Source organism: Centruroides sculpturatus, unplaced genomic scaffold (assembly GCF_000671375.1).
Source record: "Centruroides sculpturatus isolate CEXI.00-Female unplaced genomic scaffold, Cexi_2.0 scaffold363, whole genome shotgun sequence".
Classification (NCBI taxonomy): domain Eukaryota; kingdom Metazoa; phylum Arthropoda; class Arachnida; order Scorpiones; family Buthidae; genus Centruroides; species Centruroides sculpturatus.
In genome coordinates, this window is record NW_019384701.1 from 550,509 (window position 1) to 566,436 (window position 15,928).

At 32.3% G+C, this 15,928-nt stretch overlaps 3 protein-coding genes and 1 pseudogene across 3 annotated transcripts in view; all 4 read left to right on the forward strand.

Moving 5' to 3' along the window:
- LOC111627554 (amiloride-sensitive sodium channel subunit alpha-like) overlaps positions 1-1,767 on the forward strand; it is an 8,563-nt gene extending 6,796 nt beyond the window's left edge. Inside the window, exons 9-12 of the mRNA XM_023371153.1 lie at positions 513-573; positions 649-689; positions 772-847; positions 932-1,767. Of these exons, the coding sequence (XP_023226921.1) occupies positions 513-573; positions 649-689; positions 772-847; positions 932-1,069 (316 nt within the window). The 3' untranslated portion in view covers positions 1,070-1,767. The remainder of the gene's footprint in view (positions 1-512; positions 574-648; positions 690-771; positions 848-931) is intronic.
- A 256-nt stretch (positions 1,768-2,023) lies between these two features.
- Positions 2,024-3,526, forward strand: LOC111627555 (amiloride-sensitive sodium channel subunit alpha-like). Its single transcript, XM_023371154.1, has 5 exons — positions 2,024-2,078; positions 2,594-2,718; positions 2,795-2,955; positions 3,025-3,117; positions 3,380-3,526. The coding sequence occupies exons 1-5, from the start codon at positions 2,038-2,040 to the stop codon at positions 3,524-3,526; spliced, it is 567 nt and encodes a 188-aa protein (XP_023226922.1). The 5' UTR covers positions 2,024-2,037.
- A 6,406-nt stretch (positions 3,527-9,932) lies between these two features.
- LOC111627557 (amiloride-sensitive sodium channel subunit alpha-like) lies at positions 9,933-10,545 on the forward strand. The gene is made up of 4 exons (XM_023371155.1): positions 9,933-10,037; positions 10,113-10,153; positions 10,236-10,311; positions 10,396-10,545. Exons 1-4 carry the CDS (start codon positions 9,951-9,953, stop codon positions 10,543-10,545), a joined length of 354 nt encoding a protein of 117 aa, XP_023226923.1. The 5' UTR covers positions 9,933-9,950.
- A 2,145-nt stretch (positions 10,546-12,690) lies between these two features.
- LOC111627566 lies at positions 12,691-14,904 on the forward strand (annotated as a pseudogene).
- The last annotated feature ends 1,024 nt before the right edge of the window (positions 14,905-15,928 follow it).

Sequence of the window (15,928 nt, forward strand, 5' to 3'; positions counted from 1 at the left end):
ATTTGTTTTTGGCTACATTAAAGCATTTTTTTGAAAATATACAGTAAGGTTCCATATTACCACCCGATTTTCTCTAAGCCTACTTTCGGACTTTTTGTACAAAAGCCTTCAAAAACCATACTTATAATTACACTAGCGAAAAATCCAATTAGGAACATTTAGTTTACTAGTTACCGGCACTTTTCGCATAAAATCTGTGGGTGTAGTTATGATACCTTGTTTACAATTCACTAAAATGTAATTGGGGTTCCATAATACCACCTTCTCCTCTATATTTTAATTTATATGAATGTTTAACGAAATAATATACAGCCTATGTCCACCCTGAAAGTTCATTTTAAATATTGGTGAAAGAATTTTTAAAATCGGATGAATAATTTCGAAGATTACCTCTTACATCCAAACTTACATACAGTATTTTACTTTATTACTTTAATCTTTATGAAGGATGTTTATATTGAATATTTCATTAAATAATAGAAAAAAATGTTTTATTTAATTATCTTTTACAGAATAACAAATTACGAAATGACAACATCTATGTCTCTTTGGCCTTCTCCCGAAGAATTTCAGGTAATAACAATTTTTTATTTATGTAATAGAAAAAATTTCATTCAAATTTTAAAAAAAAATGTGTTTTATTTACAGTACAATTATCAATATTATGGATTTAACTATTCTTCATTCCGGTAAGCAACTTTTTATGATAATTTCATATAGTTTTATTTTAATGGAAGAAGTCTATAATGATAGTTTGCAATATATCTTTAGGAATACGTATGCTAAATTGAATGTATATTATGCCACTTTAGAAGAAACTATTTATGCCCAAAGACCAGTTTACCAGGTAGAGATTATTCAATAATTACTTATAATTTGAAAAATTTTGCATTTATACTCTTATTTTAATATTTTCTTGAAATCTTTCTAGAATAACGAATGGTACAGTCATTTGGGAGGACAGCTTGGCCTGTGGTTAGGAATCTCCCTTCCAGCAATTTTCGATTGTATTGAAACTATAGTGTTATTAATTCATCATGCCATTATAAAATATATAACCAAGAATTAAGAAAGAATTAGTAGCTACCGAAGTAGCCAGTTGGCTTTCCAAAAATAAAGAAATTAAGAACGAATTACTAGACACAGCGTTATTGGAATATCTTCAATGCCACCCGGATTTAGTTGAACAACATATTAAAGGAAACATTAAAAAATATAAGAAATTTCTGAACAACAGGGATGAATCTACATTACGATCTTCGCCACTGGATAATACGAGTGTTTCATTAAAAACTAATCTGTTGACTTTGATCAAACAACAGGACCTCCAATCAGCTCTTCTAAATGTGTCTTATATACTTAATGCAGCTGTAAATGCGGACAGTGTAAAAGTTTCATTAATAGATAAAAGTATCTTTAATCCAAACACAGAATACGAAATATTTCGAGGAAGAAGAACGATTAGGTTTTATTTAGTGTCAAGTCAATATCGTAACTATGAATAGGTTAAATAAAAGTCTGCCATTTTCAACCATAGAGCAAGAAATTGCTACATTTTTAATAAATAGTGTTAATTCGTGTTTAAATTTGTATAGAAGAAATAAAGAACAAATCAACAATGAAAACATAAAACAAATGACAGCTTTGCTGAGTGATAAAGAATTGACTCGTAGTATTATTATAAAGATTTTGAAACAGATTCGAGAGATGATATCAGCCAATCAAGCCAATTTATACGTGGCAAACGATAAAAGAAACGAATTTATTTCAGAGTATTTTGACTTNATTAATTTGTGATTAGTTATAGAATTTATAACGAGTTTAATAGTTTTACATAATGTAATTCAATTTATTAAACTATAACAATTAGTATTCATTTCTCTTTGATGATTTCAGTTTAGAAAATTTACATCTCAGTGTGACGCAGTTGAGCAAAAGTCCAGAAATGAAAATAACCAAAATGATTTCTATAATACGTACTTTTCATTGAACAAAACGGTCAGAGGATCCCTTGGACATCAAAAAGAAAACTTCATTATGTCTTCGTCTTTTAACGTCAAACAGATTTCTTTATTTGAGTAATTAATTGGTCGCATTGCCTTATAATTTGTCTTTAACACAGCGGGACGAGCATACCAATGACATAAGCCGTTTCATTTGAAGCAGATTAAGTCATTAGTTTACTTATCTAGCCGTATTAAACAGACTTTACCAAGCAACAAACTCATTGCTTTCCATTTTTATGCAAACATATATAAATTGTATGAAGAGAATTTAACGATATTATTCTATTTATAAGTAAAAATCAGCAAATAATTTTTGTAATCGTTAATTATTATTATTATTATTATTTTAAATAAAATACAGTTCGATTGTAAAGTCCCTTCGCAGTGGGTGGGTGAGCTTTCATTAATGAATTAATGACGTCATAGCAGATCATGCATAGAAAGAATTAAAGTAGGTTGTGACATTACCATTGGGCCAAGTCTCACGGGTGTGGCCAACTGAGGAAGGACTTTACCATAGTATTGTAGAATGTCTATAACGAATATCTCATGTTATTTTGTAACTAATTTTTACATCTGTTCCTCAGTAACTTCCAAATGGTTGTCAAACCAAGACATGGGCCGTGTTATACATTTAATGGTAGAAACACGACTAGTCAAAATATGAATGTTTCTTCTGTTCGCGTGTCTCGAAATATCGGCACTCTGAGCGGTAAACACTATTTAAATAAATAAAAATGTGTAAAATTATATAAAAATGAAACGCTATTTATTACTTATATTTACAGGTTTAACTCTAGTGTTAAATTTAGAACTAGAAGAATATTTTGACAAAACGAAATCTGTTGGAGCCAGGATTGTTATTCATTCTCCAGACGAATTTCCGGATACAGAAGGTGAAGGAATTAACATTCTACCTGGAGTCGAAACCTCCATTGCTATTAATAAGGTGGGAAAATATGAATGGTTAAATAAAAATAGAATTGTTGTTTACTTTAGAAACTTTATTTCTTATTAGCAAACAACAAAGAGACTGCCTTTCCCGTATAAAGATAGATGCAAAGATTATAAGAAACAAACCATCAGAAATGTATCAATTTTAAACGAAAAGGTACAGTGAATAGCATAAAAATTTACTTTAATTTAGCTATATTAAATTAATAAAAGTTAATATCTTGTCATTAAATTTTCAGTTTGAGTTTTTTCCCTCCTTAAATATTAATTAAAAAGTTGTGCAGAAAATTTTCTTTTAATATTCTCATTTCCTGCACAAGAATTATCTATTTTTTTATAATTTAAAACAGATTAATACTGACAATAATAATAAAATTATATTAGTATTTTATATAAATGAATTGTATTTTAATATTTAGGATTGCATAATTCATTGTCTGCAAGATCTCAATATTCAGAGATGTAATTGTACCGATCCAACTCTCATTTTCAAAAAGAAAAGACAGAAATGCGATTTAGAAAATAACGAAGAAGGTTTAGTATTTTATTACGAAATTTTATGTTAATGATACATTGTTTTCTTAAGAACTGCCGTCCAGATAACCATATGGAAGGTGCTTCCAGAAATCCAATTGTTTATCTGAGTATAATCCTCATAACGTATTATTTATTAAGTTCATATTCTGTTCTATATAAATCGAAACTTTAACACTTGAAAGTTATTATTTTAAGTTATAAAATCAAGCAATAAAACTAAATCTAAAATGATAATATAATATTTTTATATGCAAATGAATATGAAACAAAGATTCTTTTCTTTGTTTCAAACTTCTATTTTTAATATTCTCTTTTAAATTGAAAATGATATTAATAAAACAACATAAAATAATCAAAGGTTATTGTTTCATTGTTTAAATCAACGGGTATAAAGCATTTAATAGATAGCCGGATGGCCGAAGCTCCAGCCTTAGTGGTCTGGGATTCTGGGCGATCCAAGATTGAATTCAAGCGGTCGAAAATCCCCAGAAATTTTTTAAGGTAGTTTGTCCCTAATATGGTTGGTCTCATCCCTTGCCACTCGGCGGCCCCACTGTGGATCTGGCCGAACCAATAATGAATATACTAAAAGGCTCATTGAATTCGACCATAATGATGGAAACGCCCTGTGCCCATTTATGTCTTTGGCATAAGTGCCCACAGAGCGGAGAGAGCGAGGGAAAACATTTAATAAACGAGGTGCAATGGAAGGCGAGTCCCTCCTAAAAAGAATTTCAGAAAAACCAAAAAATTGTCAAATTTTAATAAAATGAATAAAAGCAGCATATGCTTACTTACTGTTTTATAAGGCTTAAATAGCAGTATTTATAAGTTATTATTATAAATTTTATAATGGAAAACTAGAAACAATTTCTGCCTTTCTACTACTATTAAATGTTCTTATATTCTTAAGATAATATTTTAAAAATATCTGCTACAGTAATATTTATAGCATAATGAATATACGAATTCTTAAATGTATTTTAAACTTGCATTTTGCCAATTAGTCTAGCTGAAGATATTCTTTATTCAACCACCCCTTCAAGATGGCAATAAACAGTTATAAATATTTATAGAAGTGTTTTTGCAAAACTTTCAATTTATAAATAACGGTATATTATATTTTCAGTGTGTTGCCTTGATAAAGTATTTGAAGAAATGTCTTCTCTAAATTTTGAGACGTGTGATTGTCGTGTTTCCTGTTCGTGAGTAGATCATCATTATATTATTATATATACTACTAGCTGCAAGGACCCGCTTCGCTGGGTTTTTATTTGTATGTAATAGTATAGTTTTTTTATATATATAAAAGATTGTTTTTCTAAGTAATCTAGAATTTTGCTGCAAGGACCCACTTNCTTCAATATTGGGAATCGATGAATCAACGTGGATTATCAATCAGTGTACCATTAAACGATATTAAAATATTTTAAAAACAATTATAGAGTGGCTAAGGAGTTTATTAAGTTTTATTTATAACACCCATCAGGGTCCATTCTGTCACTGGTAGAACTTATCTTCACCTCATCATCACTGAACATTGGTGGTTACCAGTGTTAAGTGGTAATGAAATAATGATGAGGCCCGTTGATGAGGTTGCGGATTCACGACTCATCAATGGGGTGATAACGTGAACTTTCCGGGCTTTGTTCGGATAATAGGAGCCATTTTCCCATATAAAGTTCTCTCGTGAGGCCACTAGCATGATGGATCGCAGTAAACAAAATAGAATCCCGAAGGATCAGATTGGATTTATTAAATACATTTGCTTGCCGTGTTTCGAATTAGTTGCACATTGTCTTCCCAAAACAGAACCTATTCTACTAGGTGCGAACAATCTCTTCAATATTGGGAATCGATGAATCAACGTGGATTATCAATCAGTGTACCATTAAACGATATTAAAATATTTTAAAAACAATTATAGAGTGGCTAAGGAGTTTATTAAGTTTTATTTATAACACCCATCAGGGTCCATTCTGTCACTGGTAGAACTTATCTTCACCTCATCATCACTGAACATTGGTGGTTACCAGTGTTAAGTGGTAATGAAATAATGATGATGCCACAGAGCGGAAAGAGCGAGGGAAAGCATTTAATAAACGAGGTGCAATGGGAGACGAGTCCCTCCTAAAAATAATTTCAGAAAAACCAAAAAGTTGTCAAATTTTAATAAAATGAATAAAAGCAGCACATTCTTACTGTTTTTTTTTAAGGCTTGAATAGCAGTATTTAAAAGTTATTATTATAAATTTTATAATGGAAAACTGGAAACAATTTCTGCCTTTCTACTACTATTAAATGTTCTTATATTCTTAAGATAATATTTTAAAAATATCTGCTAGAGTAATATTTATAGCATAATGAATATACGAATTCTTAAATGTATTTTAAACTTGCATTTTGCCAATTAGTCTAGCTGAAGATATTCTTTATTCAACCACCCCTTCAAGATGGCAATAAACAGTTATAAATATTTATAGAAGTGTTTTTGCAAAACTTTCAATTTATAAATAACGGTATATTATATTTTCAGTGTGTTGCCTTGATAAAGTATTTGAAGAAATGTCTTCTCTAAATTTTGAGACGTGTGATTGTCGTGTTTCCTGTTCGTGAGTAGATCATCATTATATTATTATATATACTATATAACTTCAATACATAAGCAAATCAATATTTTTTTTACAATTTTAACCTCCCTTATCTGGAACAATGTAAACTAATATAGAATTAACTAAAAATCATATTTTCTATAATCATGTTAAAACGTAGTATATATAACATATCCTTAAACGTTTTGTCATTAATATAGTCCGGGCAGAGAAAGAGTAGACACGAGTCAGCCTGAGCTGGAAAGATCTATTTCACATGAAAGGGATGAAAGGAAACAAGTGGGAGTTGACACATTAATTACAGTAATAAAATTTGTATGAAAAAAGTAAAATGTTAAAATTATGATAATAAAGATAGTATAAAAATGCTTTTAAAATGTAAAAAGAACAAAACAACCAAAAGAGATCATCAGATCTACGTGTCAACATCTACGTATCTCCTATCCCTTTCATCTAACAGGCTGACTCGTGGCTTGCCCATATCAGTACATCATACTTTTCCTGTTAGTAACAGAGTCATGCCGTCATCTATCTAATTCCTCACAGGGGAAATTTTGGATTTCGGTTTCGGAAATTCGGTTTGCATCACAGGTTTATATTCAGTTAATTAATCGGAGCCTTGTGTCCTAAGCTTTCCATATCTGTTTTCAGCTTTTATCTATATAACTCATTTCTGAGATTAAGGCAGAGGGACGGACGACAGTGGGAATTTATAGGTCTACAATTTTTTCAAATTGCAGCCTAATTAGATATCTTTTCTGACCTTTCCTTAATTTAGAAAGGTGGAATTCCCTCCTCTTTCCTTCTTCCTTTCCTCATTCTCTTTTCCTTGACAGAGAACTGAGCAATGGACTTTAGATGTTATCCGTATTAAAATTTTTTCTATATAATTTTTCACGTTTATTTTATACGTTTAGGCCTATACATTAGTACTATATATTTCATTAACATTTCTTAATAACTAAGAAATAAAGATAAACAGTTTAATATATATTTTGTTGTTCGGTGGCCATTTATATTCTGAACGCTTACAGACGGTTCTATATCAAATATTTTATTTATTTCATTTCACTTGTTTTATACAGTAAAATCTTGTCAATTCGAGGAAAGAAAATTCGGATTTAGACTTAAACAGTTTGATTTAACTTGTGAATCTGTATGTTGGACGATCGGGGAAAGAAAATGACTTCGCGTTATCCCGGTTAAACAGGTTCCACTGTAATTATTATACATCTACTAAAGTAATATTATATATCTACTAAAGTAATGCTAAAATAAAACGAAAAAAGGAGTTAACTTATTATTTACTGGTATCATGTTTTCAATGGTACTTTATGGACTACTTTCGTTCTAGCAATTGCTTGAGGGATACCATTTTGCGTAAATACTTTTAAATTAACTGCCTCTTGAAACATATTAACAAAAAGTACTTTGTAAACTAAATTGTATTCTTGTTTTCCAGTTAAATGATTAAGCGACAATTGAAACTAGTATCCTGAGATCGAATTCGAATATGTCAGGCCAGCTTTTCATCACCCAAATGTATATAACTTGTTGTACCCGGCAAAGCGTTGCTGTGGCTCAAAATGTATCTATTACAAATGTATAATACTCCCCGCGGGAAGGAATTTCGAAAAATCCCTTCTTAATGTACATTCACTTGACGTNAGTAGACACGAGTCAGCCTGAGCTGGAAAGATCTATTTCGCATGAAAGGGATGAAAGGAAACAAGTGGAAGTTGACACATTAATTACAGTAATAAAATTTGTATGAAAAAAGTAAAACGTTAAAATTATGGTAAAGATAGTATAGAAATGTTTTAAAAATATAAAAAGAACAAAACAGCCGAAAGAATCAGATCCACGTGTCAACATCTACGTGTCTTCTATCCCTTTCATCTAACAGGCTGATTCGTGGCTTGCCCCTATACAGTACTGTACATCATACTTTTCCTGTTAGCAACAGAATCATGCCGTCATCTATCTAATTTCTTACAGGGAAAATTTTTGGATTGAAATAACGTGACTTTCGGTTTTCATCAGAGGTTTATATTCAGTTAATCGGAGCCTTGTGTCCTAAGCTTTCCATATCTGTTTTCAGCTTTTATCTATATAACTCATTTCTGAGATTAATATGAATTTCTGCTATAAGGGGTACGCGAGTTTGAACTCTTTCTTGAAGTCGTACGCAGGAAAAACTAATTGGGAACCACTGGTCTACAGGGAGGCCTTCCGGAAGGTCTTTTTTTTCTTTTTTAAGAGAAACTGGCCCCTATTTACGCGTTACAGACGTGGAGAAAACCCGGAAAACTCCACGTGGCCAGCCCGTCCGAGCGAGGCGCGAACCCACGACCGCATGACCAAACTCCAACTGTTCAGGATACGAAGACCGCTTGGCCACTGGTGGGTTAAAAATTCCGAGAATAATGTACAGTAGAGCCTCGANGTACATTCACTTGACGTACTCTATTAAAACGCGAAAAACCGCATCTAAAATAGTATAATAGAAGCCGAGTTCTTCACGGTAAGCCTTAATTTTGTCCTCTCTTCTGCGGGGGGGTGGGATTTCGACATCTATATAATATACAAGTTCGGACACGTGCACTGCGTATCTCGTCGACCAGACAACTGCGCCACGCGGTTACCTATCTTGTATACGTACGCGTCTTGCCCCTCGCCACCCGCTGACACTAAAAATATAACTCTTACCTAGACGATAGAGGAGAAGGTGGTATTATGGAACACTGCGGGTATTATGGAACCACCCCATTTCGAACTGATAATAAAGGCGAACTGTAGCGGAATGTGGCCGAACTGAACTAGGCAGACATCCATAGCAAGGGGAAAACCCGTTTTACTTCAGTTAAACGGTTGTCCGTATTTAATCAGCAAATTTGTTTTTTTCAAAATTCGCAAGTTTTGAATGCTAAGTGAATTTAATTATTTTTAAAATATAAATCGTGTAGTTGTAGGTTCACTGGTGCATGTATTCCGTTCCAGAGACTTAGGGGTACATATTAATCTGTGTGATGTTCACGTTTTTTAAATTTTGGTCTTGACAGACATAAGTTAATTCGAGATGGCGATGCGTGAAATACGGACCCCATTGGTGCTTTTACAGTAATATGGAACTCAACTCCTCCGAACTTTCTATTTGCAAGCAGACATTCGTCCAGAGCAATTTGTGAAAAAGACACTAGGTAGAAAGCCAATTCTTCCTGAGAATATCGAAAAAGAGCTGCTGGAATATATATTGTTGATGGAGGTCATATTTTTCTATTATAAAAGCATTTTTGCGATAAAATACATTGGAGTAAATAATTTTGTAATTATTTAACATTTTTTGTCCTTTCCTATTTGTTTTTGGCTACATTAAAGCATTTTTTTGAAAATATACAGTAAGGTTCCATATTACCACCCGATTTTCTCTAAGCCTACTTTCGGACTTTTTGTACAAAAGCCTTCAAAAACCATACTTATAATTACACTAGCGAAAAATCCAATTAGGAACATTTAGTTTACTAGTTACCGGCACTTTTCGCATAAAATCTGTGGGTGTAGTTATGATACCTTGTTTACAATTCACTAAAATGTAATTGGGGTTCCATAATACCACCTTCTCCTCTATATTTTAATTTATATGAATGTTTAACGAAATAATATACAGCCTATGTCCACCCTGAAAGTTCATTTTAAATATTGGTGAAAGAATTTTTAAAATCGGATGAATAATTTCGAAGATTACCTCTTACATCCAAACTTACATACAGTATTTTACTTTATTACTTTAATCTTTATGAAGGATGTTTATATTGAATATTTCATTAAATAATAGAAAAAAATGTTTTATTTAATTATCTTTTACAGAATAACAAATTACGAAATGACAACATCTATGTCTCTTTGGCCTTCTCCCGAAGAATTTCAGGTAATAACAATTTTTTATTTATGTAATAGAAAAAATTTCATTCAAATTTTAAAAAAAAATGTGTTTTATTTACAGTACAATTATCAATATTATGGATTTAACTATTCTTCATTCCGGTAAGCAACTTTTTATGATAATTTCATATAGTTTTATTTTAATGGAAGAAGTCTATAATGATAGTTTGCAATATATCTTTAGGAATACGTATGCTAAATTGAATGTATATTATGCCACTTTAGAAGAAACTATTTATGCCCAAAGACCAGTTTACCAGGTAGAGATTATTCAATAATTACTTATAATTTGAAAATTTTTACGCTTATACTCGTATTTTAATATTTTCTTGAAAACTTTCTAGAATAGCGAATGGTACAGTCATTTGGGAGGACAGCTTGGCCTGTGGTTAGGAATCTCACTTCCAGCAATTTTCGATTGTATTGAAACTATAGTGTTATTAATTCATCATGCCATTATAACACATACTCGAAAATCTAGTAGTAAAGAATAATTATATAGATTTATTTATTGCAGTAATTTTTATATCATTTTTATAAAAATTTTATTTAATACAGTTAGAATCACTGTATTATAGAATAAATAATTTTAAATTACATGATTGATAATACAGTAATAATTGTTGATGGTCTTAATTTAAATCAGCATTCAAACTATATAACAATTTGTTTCTTATGGTATAATAAAAGCATTTATATAAGTAAATACTATATTGCAATATATAAATAATTAATATTTTAAATTTAAATTGTTTAAATATACGCTATAAGCGAATGAATTTAATCCCATCAATACTTAGCTAACAATTAAAATGCATACAGTATAACAATATTAAATATAAAAATTTTAATAATATAATTGTAATTATTGTGTTAACAATCATAATTTTAATCTATTATAATTTTTGTTATTATTGATGGAAGAATATGGAAAAAATTGTTAATATAAAACCAAGAAGTAAGAAAGAATTAGTAGCTATCGAAGTGGCCAGTTGGCTTTCCAAAAATAAAACAATTAAGAACGAATTACTAGACACAGCGTTATTGGAATATCTTCAAAATCGCTCGGATTTAGTTGAACAAAATATTAATAGAAACATTAAAAAATATAAGAAATTTCTGGACAACAGGGGCGAATCTACATTACGATCTTTGCCACTGGATAATACAAGTGTTTCATTAAAAACTAATCTGTTGACTTTGATTAAACAACAGGACTTCCAATCAGCTCTTCTAAATGTGTCTTATATACTTAAAGCAGCTGTAAATGCGGACAGTGTAAAAGTTTCATTATTAGATAAAAGTATCTTTAATCCAAATACAGAATACGAAATATTTCGAGGAAGAAGAACGATTAGGTTTTATTTGGTATCAAGTCAAGTCAATATCATAACTATTGTGAGATTAGCCAAGGGTATAGGGTTGATCCTATACCTCTTAAGCCCTGGTCACACTATGCGATTTCTAGCCGCGCAGGCGACTGCAACTGCAACAAGCGCGAGTCTTCTCGTGGTCACACATTGTTCGTTGACGTTGCAACTCGGAAACACGTGACCCTATAATAAACCAATAAAATTACAGTAGCTTGTTTTTGACTACTTTCGTGAGTTTGCCGATATTTTACGTTCTACTTCAGAGTATTTACGGAATTTTAGCCACTTTTCTTATTAAAATAGCAAGCAGTTCCTTTTCTGGAATGAATAAAAGAAAAAAGGCGATTATTTTAATAGAGCTGGCGAAAATACATGAAAAGATAAAATCTTCGATAAAACGAAGAATTAAAATCCCACAGGTATTCGTGAGCCTNGAACAATTTTTATCGATATAATTATCAACATAATTATGTTTAATAATAGCAATAAGTATAGATATATTTACCTTCGAAGATTATGAGTCTAAAAACGCTCGACAAATTAAAAAAAAAAATAGTTAAATTCCAAAATTTCCTTCCCTCGCTTACAGTAGTGAAGCAGTCGCTAGACCTTGGGCTCGACTACGGATGACGTATATCCGGAATCTGGCAGGAAGTGGCTAAATCGGCTGTATGAGGCAACCTTATAAATCTAAGACCTTGAACGGGAACAGCCGTCGCGGTTGCAGTCGCCTGCGCGGCTGGAAATCGCATAGTGTAACCCCAGGGCTTTACGGGCTCAGATTAACCGAAATCTGTTCTCTGAGTTTCGGATCGAGAGATCCGATCCTAATCAGGATTTTGACCGGGAGGGCTTTTTAATATTAGAGAGGATGTAGACGGCAAAGTCTTTATCCAACGTCAGGAATCGTGACACCAGTTTGTCAATTAAATTCCGCGGACAAACACGCGTGTGAGATCTGATTCAGACACAAATTAAGAGTCATTTCATTTGATAAACAAACAATAGTAAATTTAATAAAACATAAGAAAATAAAAACTAATACAAAATATCAAATGAAGGAATGATATAACTGCTACAATTAAGATACACATCGAGAGAGATACGACCCTATTATAACCGATACAAGATCGAGAGAGAGATTACAATATCGTTATAAAACATACAACCTGGTTTAGTTGTCGTTCGTCTTCTTCTCTGTAGGCAAGGGACACTTCGGAGATAAAGTTCATTTACTTCTTTCCATGGGGGAATCGATATGTGCACCAAATCAAAGTAAATTTTCTAAATGTTAACACCGGGATTACTCTATGTGACTCGTCTATGGGCGTTGGTCACCAGGAGGAAAACATGTGGAGTCCGGACACTTCCAGGTCTGTCGATGAACTCCCCGAATTCTAACAAATTTCCCCTATATCTCATGATTTACGACCAATCATCTGCCAGAGACTCTTTCATGTGAACGGATGAAAGGGGAATCAAAGAGGGGTGGACAGTTCCCATCTGAGCGAGATTTTTAGCGGATAAGGGAAAAACAGAGGATGTACTAACTTCCCTCGAAGGAAGTAACATCTGTTATCTATTTTTTCCCATGTTGGAAAACGTTAATTTCTCACCAAAATGAAATAATATTTTATGACAATATTTAACATTATCAATAAAATTACTATTTTAGACCCGGGGGCCTTTCAGATCTCACACTATGAATAGGTTAAATAAAAGTCTGCCATTTTCAACTATAGAGGAAGAAATTGCTACATTTTTTATAAATAGAGTTAATTCGTGTTTAAATTTGTATAGAAGAAATAAAGAACAAATCAACAATGAAAACATAAAAACAAATGACAGCTCTGCTAAGTGATAAAGAATTGACTCGAAGTATTATTATAGATTTTGAAACAGATTCGAGAGATGATATCAGCCGATCGAGCCAATTTATACGTGGCAAACGATAAAAGAAACGAATTTATTCCAGAGTACTTTGACTTTGGTGAGAATTATGTTAGATCGGATATAAAATATCCTTTAGGTAAAGGATATTGTGGAACTGCTGCTCTTAAACAAGATAATTCATTCCACATCCGACAACGAAATATTAGAAATAATGGGAATCAATCCTCCAAATGTTATCTCTTATTTAATAGAAGTCAATAATGAAATTTTAGGAGTTCTTCAATTATTACGATTCAAACAGACACCTTTTACAATTATTGACGAGAAAGAAATGGAATTTTTTGTTTATTTATCTATCATTTATATTGTCCATAACAAATACTCATCATCAAATTGAAATTAAAGATAATCTCCTGAAAGTAGCCTCGGAAAAACTCAAATATCATACAGAAGTTAGGGAGGAAGAGTTATGGAAATTAATCAGAAATCCTCAATTAGATATAACACCAATGGATTTAGTTAATATTAAATTTCCTTTTACTGAATATAGTCCACAGCAATTTCCAAAGATTATAATTTATCTACTAGGACAACTCTTAGAAGAAGATAATTTTCCTCTTGACAAAATCTGCCATTTTGTTTTAACCCTTAGTCGACACTATCGGGACGTGCCTTATCATAATATATATCATGCGTTCAACGTTACACATTGCATGTACTTGATGCTTAAAGATGTCAAAACTGAAATACCCAAATTAGAAATCAAAACACTGATGAACGCTTCTATCTGCCACGACTTAGACCATAGAGGATTTGATAACAATTATCTAAAATTAATTAAATCCCCACTAGCAAATCTATATTCTGTGTCCATATTGGAACAGCACCATTATACTATAACTGTTTCACTTCTACAAGATTCTAAAAGCAATATATTTTGTGATCTTTCTGCAGAGCAATTTAAGTTTGTTCTGGAGGATCTGGAAACATTAATTTTGGCCACAGATCTTACAAACAGTTTAACGAAAACAAAGAAAATCTTCATTCGCTCATACAAAATTCCATATTTCGATTAAGTAACGAAGAGCATCGTAGACATTTGAAAAAAGTAATGATAACAGGATGCGACATATCTTCTAATTGCAAACCGATATCAATACTAGTTGCTACAGTAAAAAATTTATAACACAAGAGTTTTATACTCAGGGAGACGAATTAAAGAAAATGAATATACAACCCACTAGCATGATGGATCGCAGTAAACAAAATAGAATCCCGAAGGATCAGATTGGATTTATTAAATACTGTACATTTGCTTCCCGTGTTTCGAATTAGTTGCACATTGTCTTCCCAAAACAGAACCTATTCTACTACGGTGCGAACAATCGCTTCAATATTGGGAATCGATGAATCAACGTGGATTATCAATCAGTGTACCATTAAACGATATTAAAATATTTTAAAAACAATTATAGAGTGGCTAAGGTGTTTATTAAGTTTTATTTATAACACCCATCAGGGTCCACTCTTGTCACTGGTAGAACTCATCTTCACCTCATCATCACTAAACATTGGTGGTTACCAGTAGTAAAGTTCAAAACCACACCACATACGCCGATTAAATTCAAAACTTATACAGTATATATATACTAGCAGGTGGGCCCGGCGTTGCTCGGGCAAAAGTAACGATAGCGAAGATTAAGATTATTAAGTTACGTTATAGTCAACCTTACCCGTTTTCACAGAATGCAAAAATTGGATCCCCCGTTTCCAGACTAATTAGAGAATTTTTACATGGGTCTAAAAATATCTTCAATTTCCTGCAAAAACGAAAACCAATTGCACTTTCTTTTAAAACGTCGCTTTCTCTTAACAATTCCATTGTTACGTAACTCGTCCATTGTTGACACTTTCATTGTTACTTAACACTTCTATTGTTGATGGAAGTGTTAAGCTTAATCTCTTCCCCCAGGGGGGCATTTCGAAAAATCCTTTCTTAGTGTGTGTTTTCGTGACGTACCCTAACTGTGTACCAAATTTCAGCTTCCAACTCCTTAAGCTTTCCATATCTGTTTTCAGCTTTTATCTATATAACTCATTTCTGAGATTAATATGAATTTCTGCTATAAGGGGTACGCGAGTTTGAACTCTTTCTTGAAGTCGTACGCAGGAAAAACTAATTGGGAACCACTGGTCTACAGGGAGGCCTTCCGGAAGGTCTTTTTTTTCTTTTTTAAGAGAAACTGGCCCCTATTTACGCGTTACAGACGTGGAGAAAACCCGGAAAACTCCACGTGGCCAGCCCGTCCGAGCGAGGCGCGAACCCACGACCGCATGACCAAACTCCAACTGTTCAGGATACGAAGACCGCTTGGCCACTGGTGGGTTAAAAATTCCGAGAATAATGTACAGTAGAGCCTCGATTATCCGACCTAATTGGGGACTGGGGTTGGTCGGATAATTGAAAGGGCGGATAACCGAAAAGTATGAAAAAATCTATTATTAGTGTAGTATATTATTATATCCCATGTAATTAGTATATTAGTATATCGCTATTAACCTACTTTGCGTTGAATTTTCATCGATGTTAAGCCTAACAAAAATTTTTTAA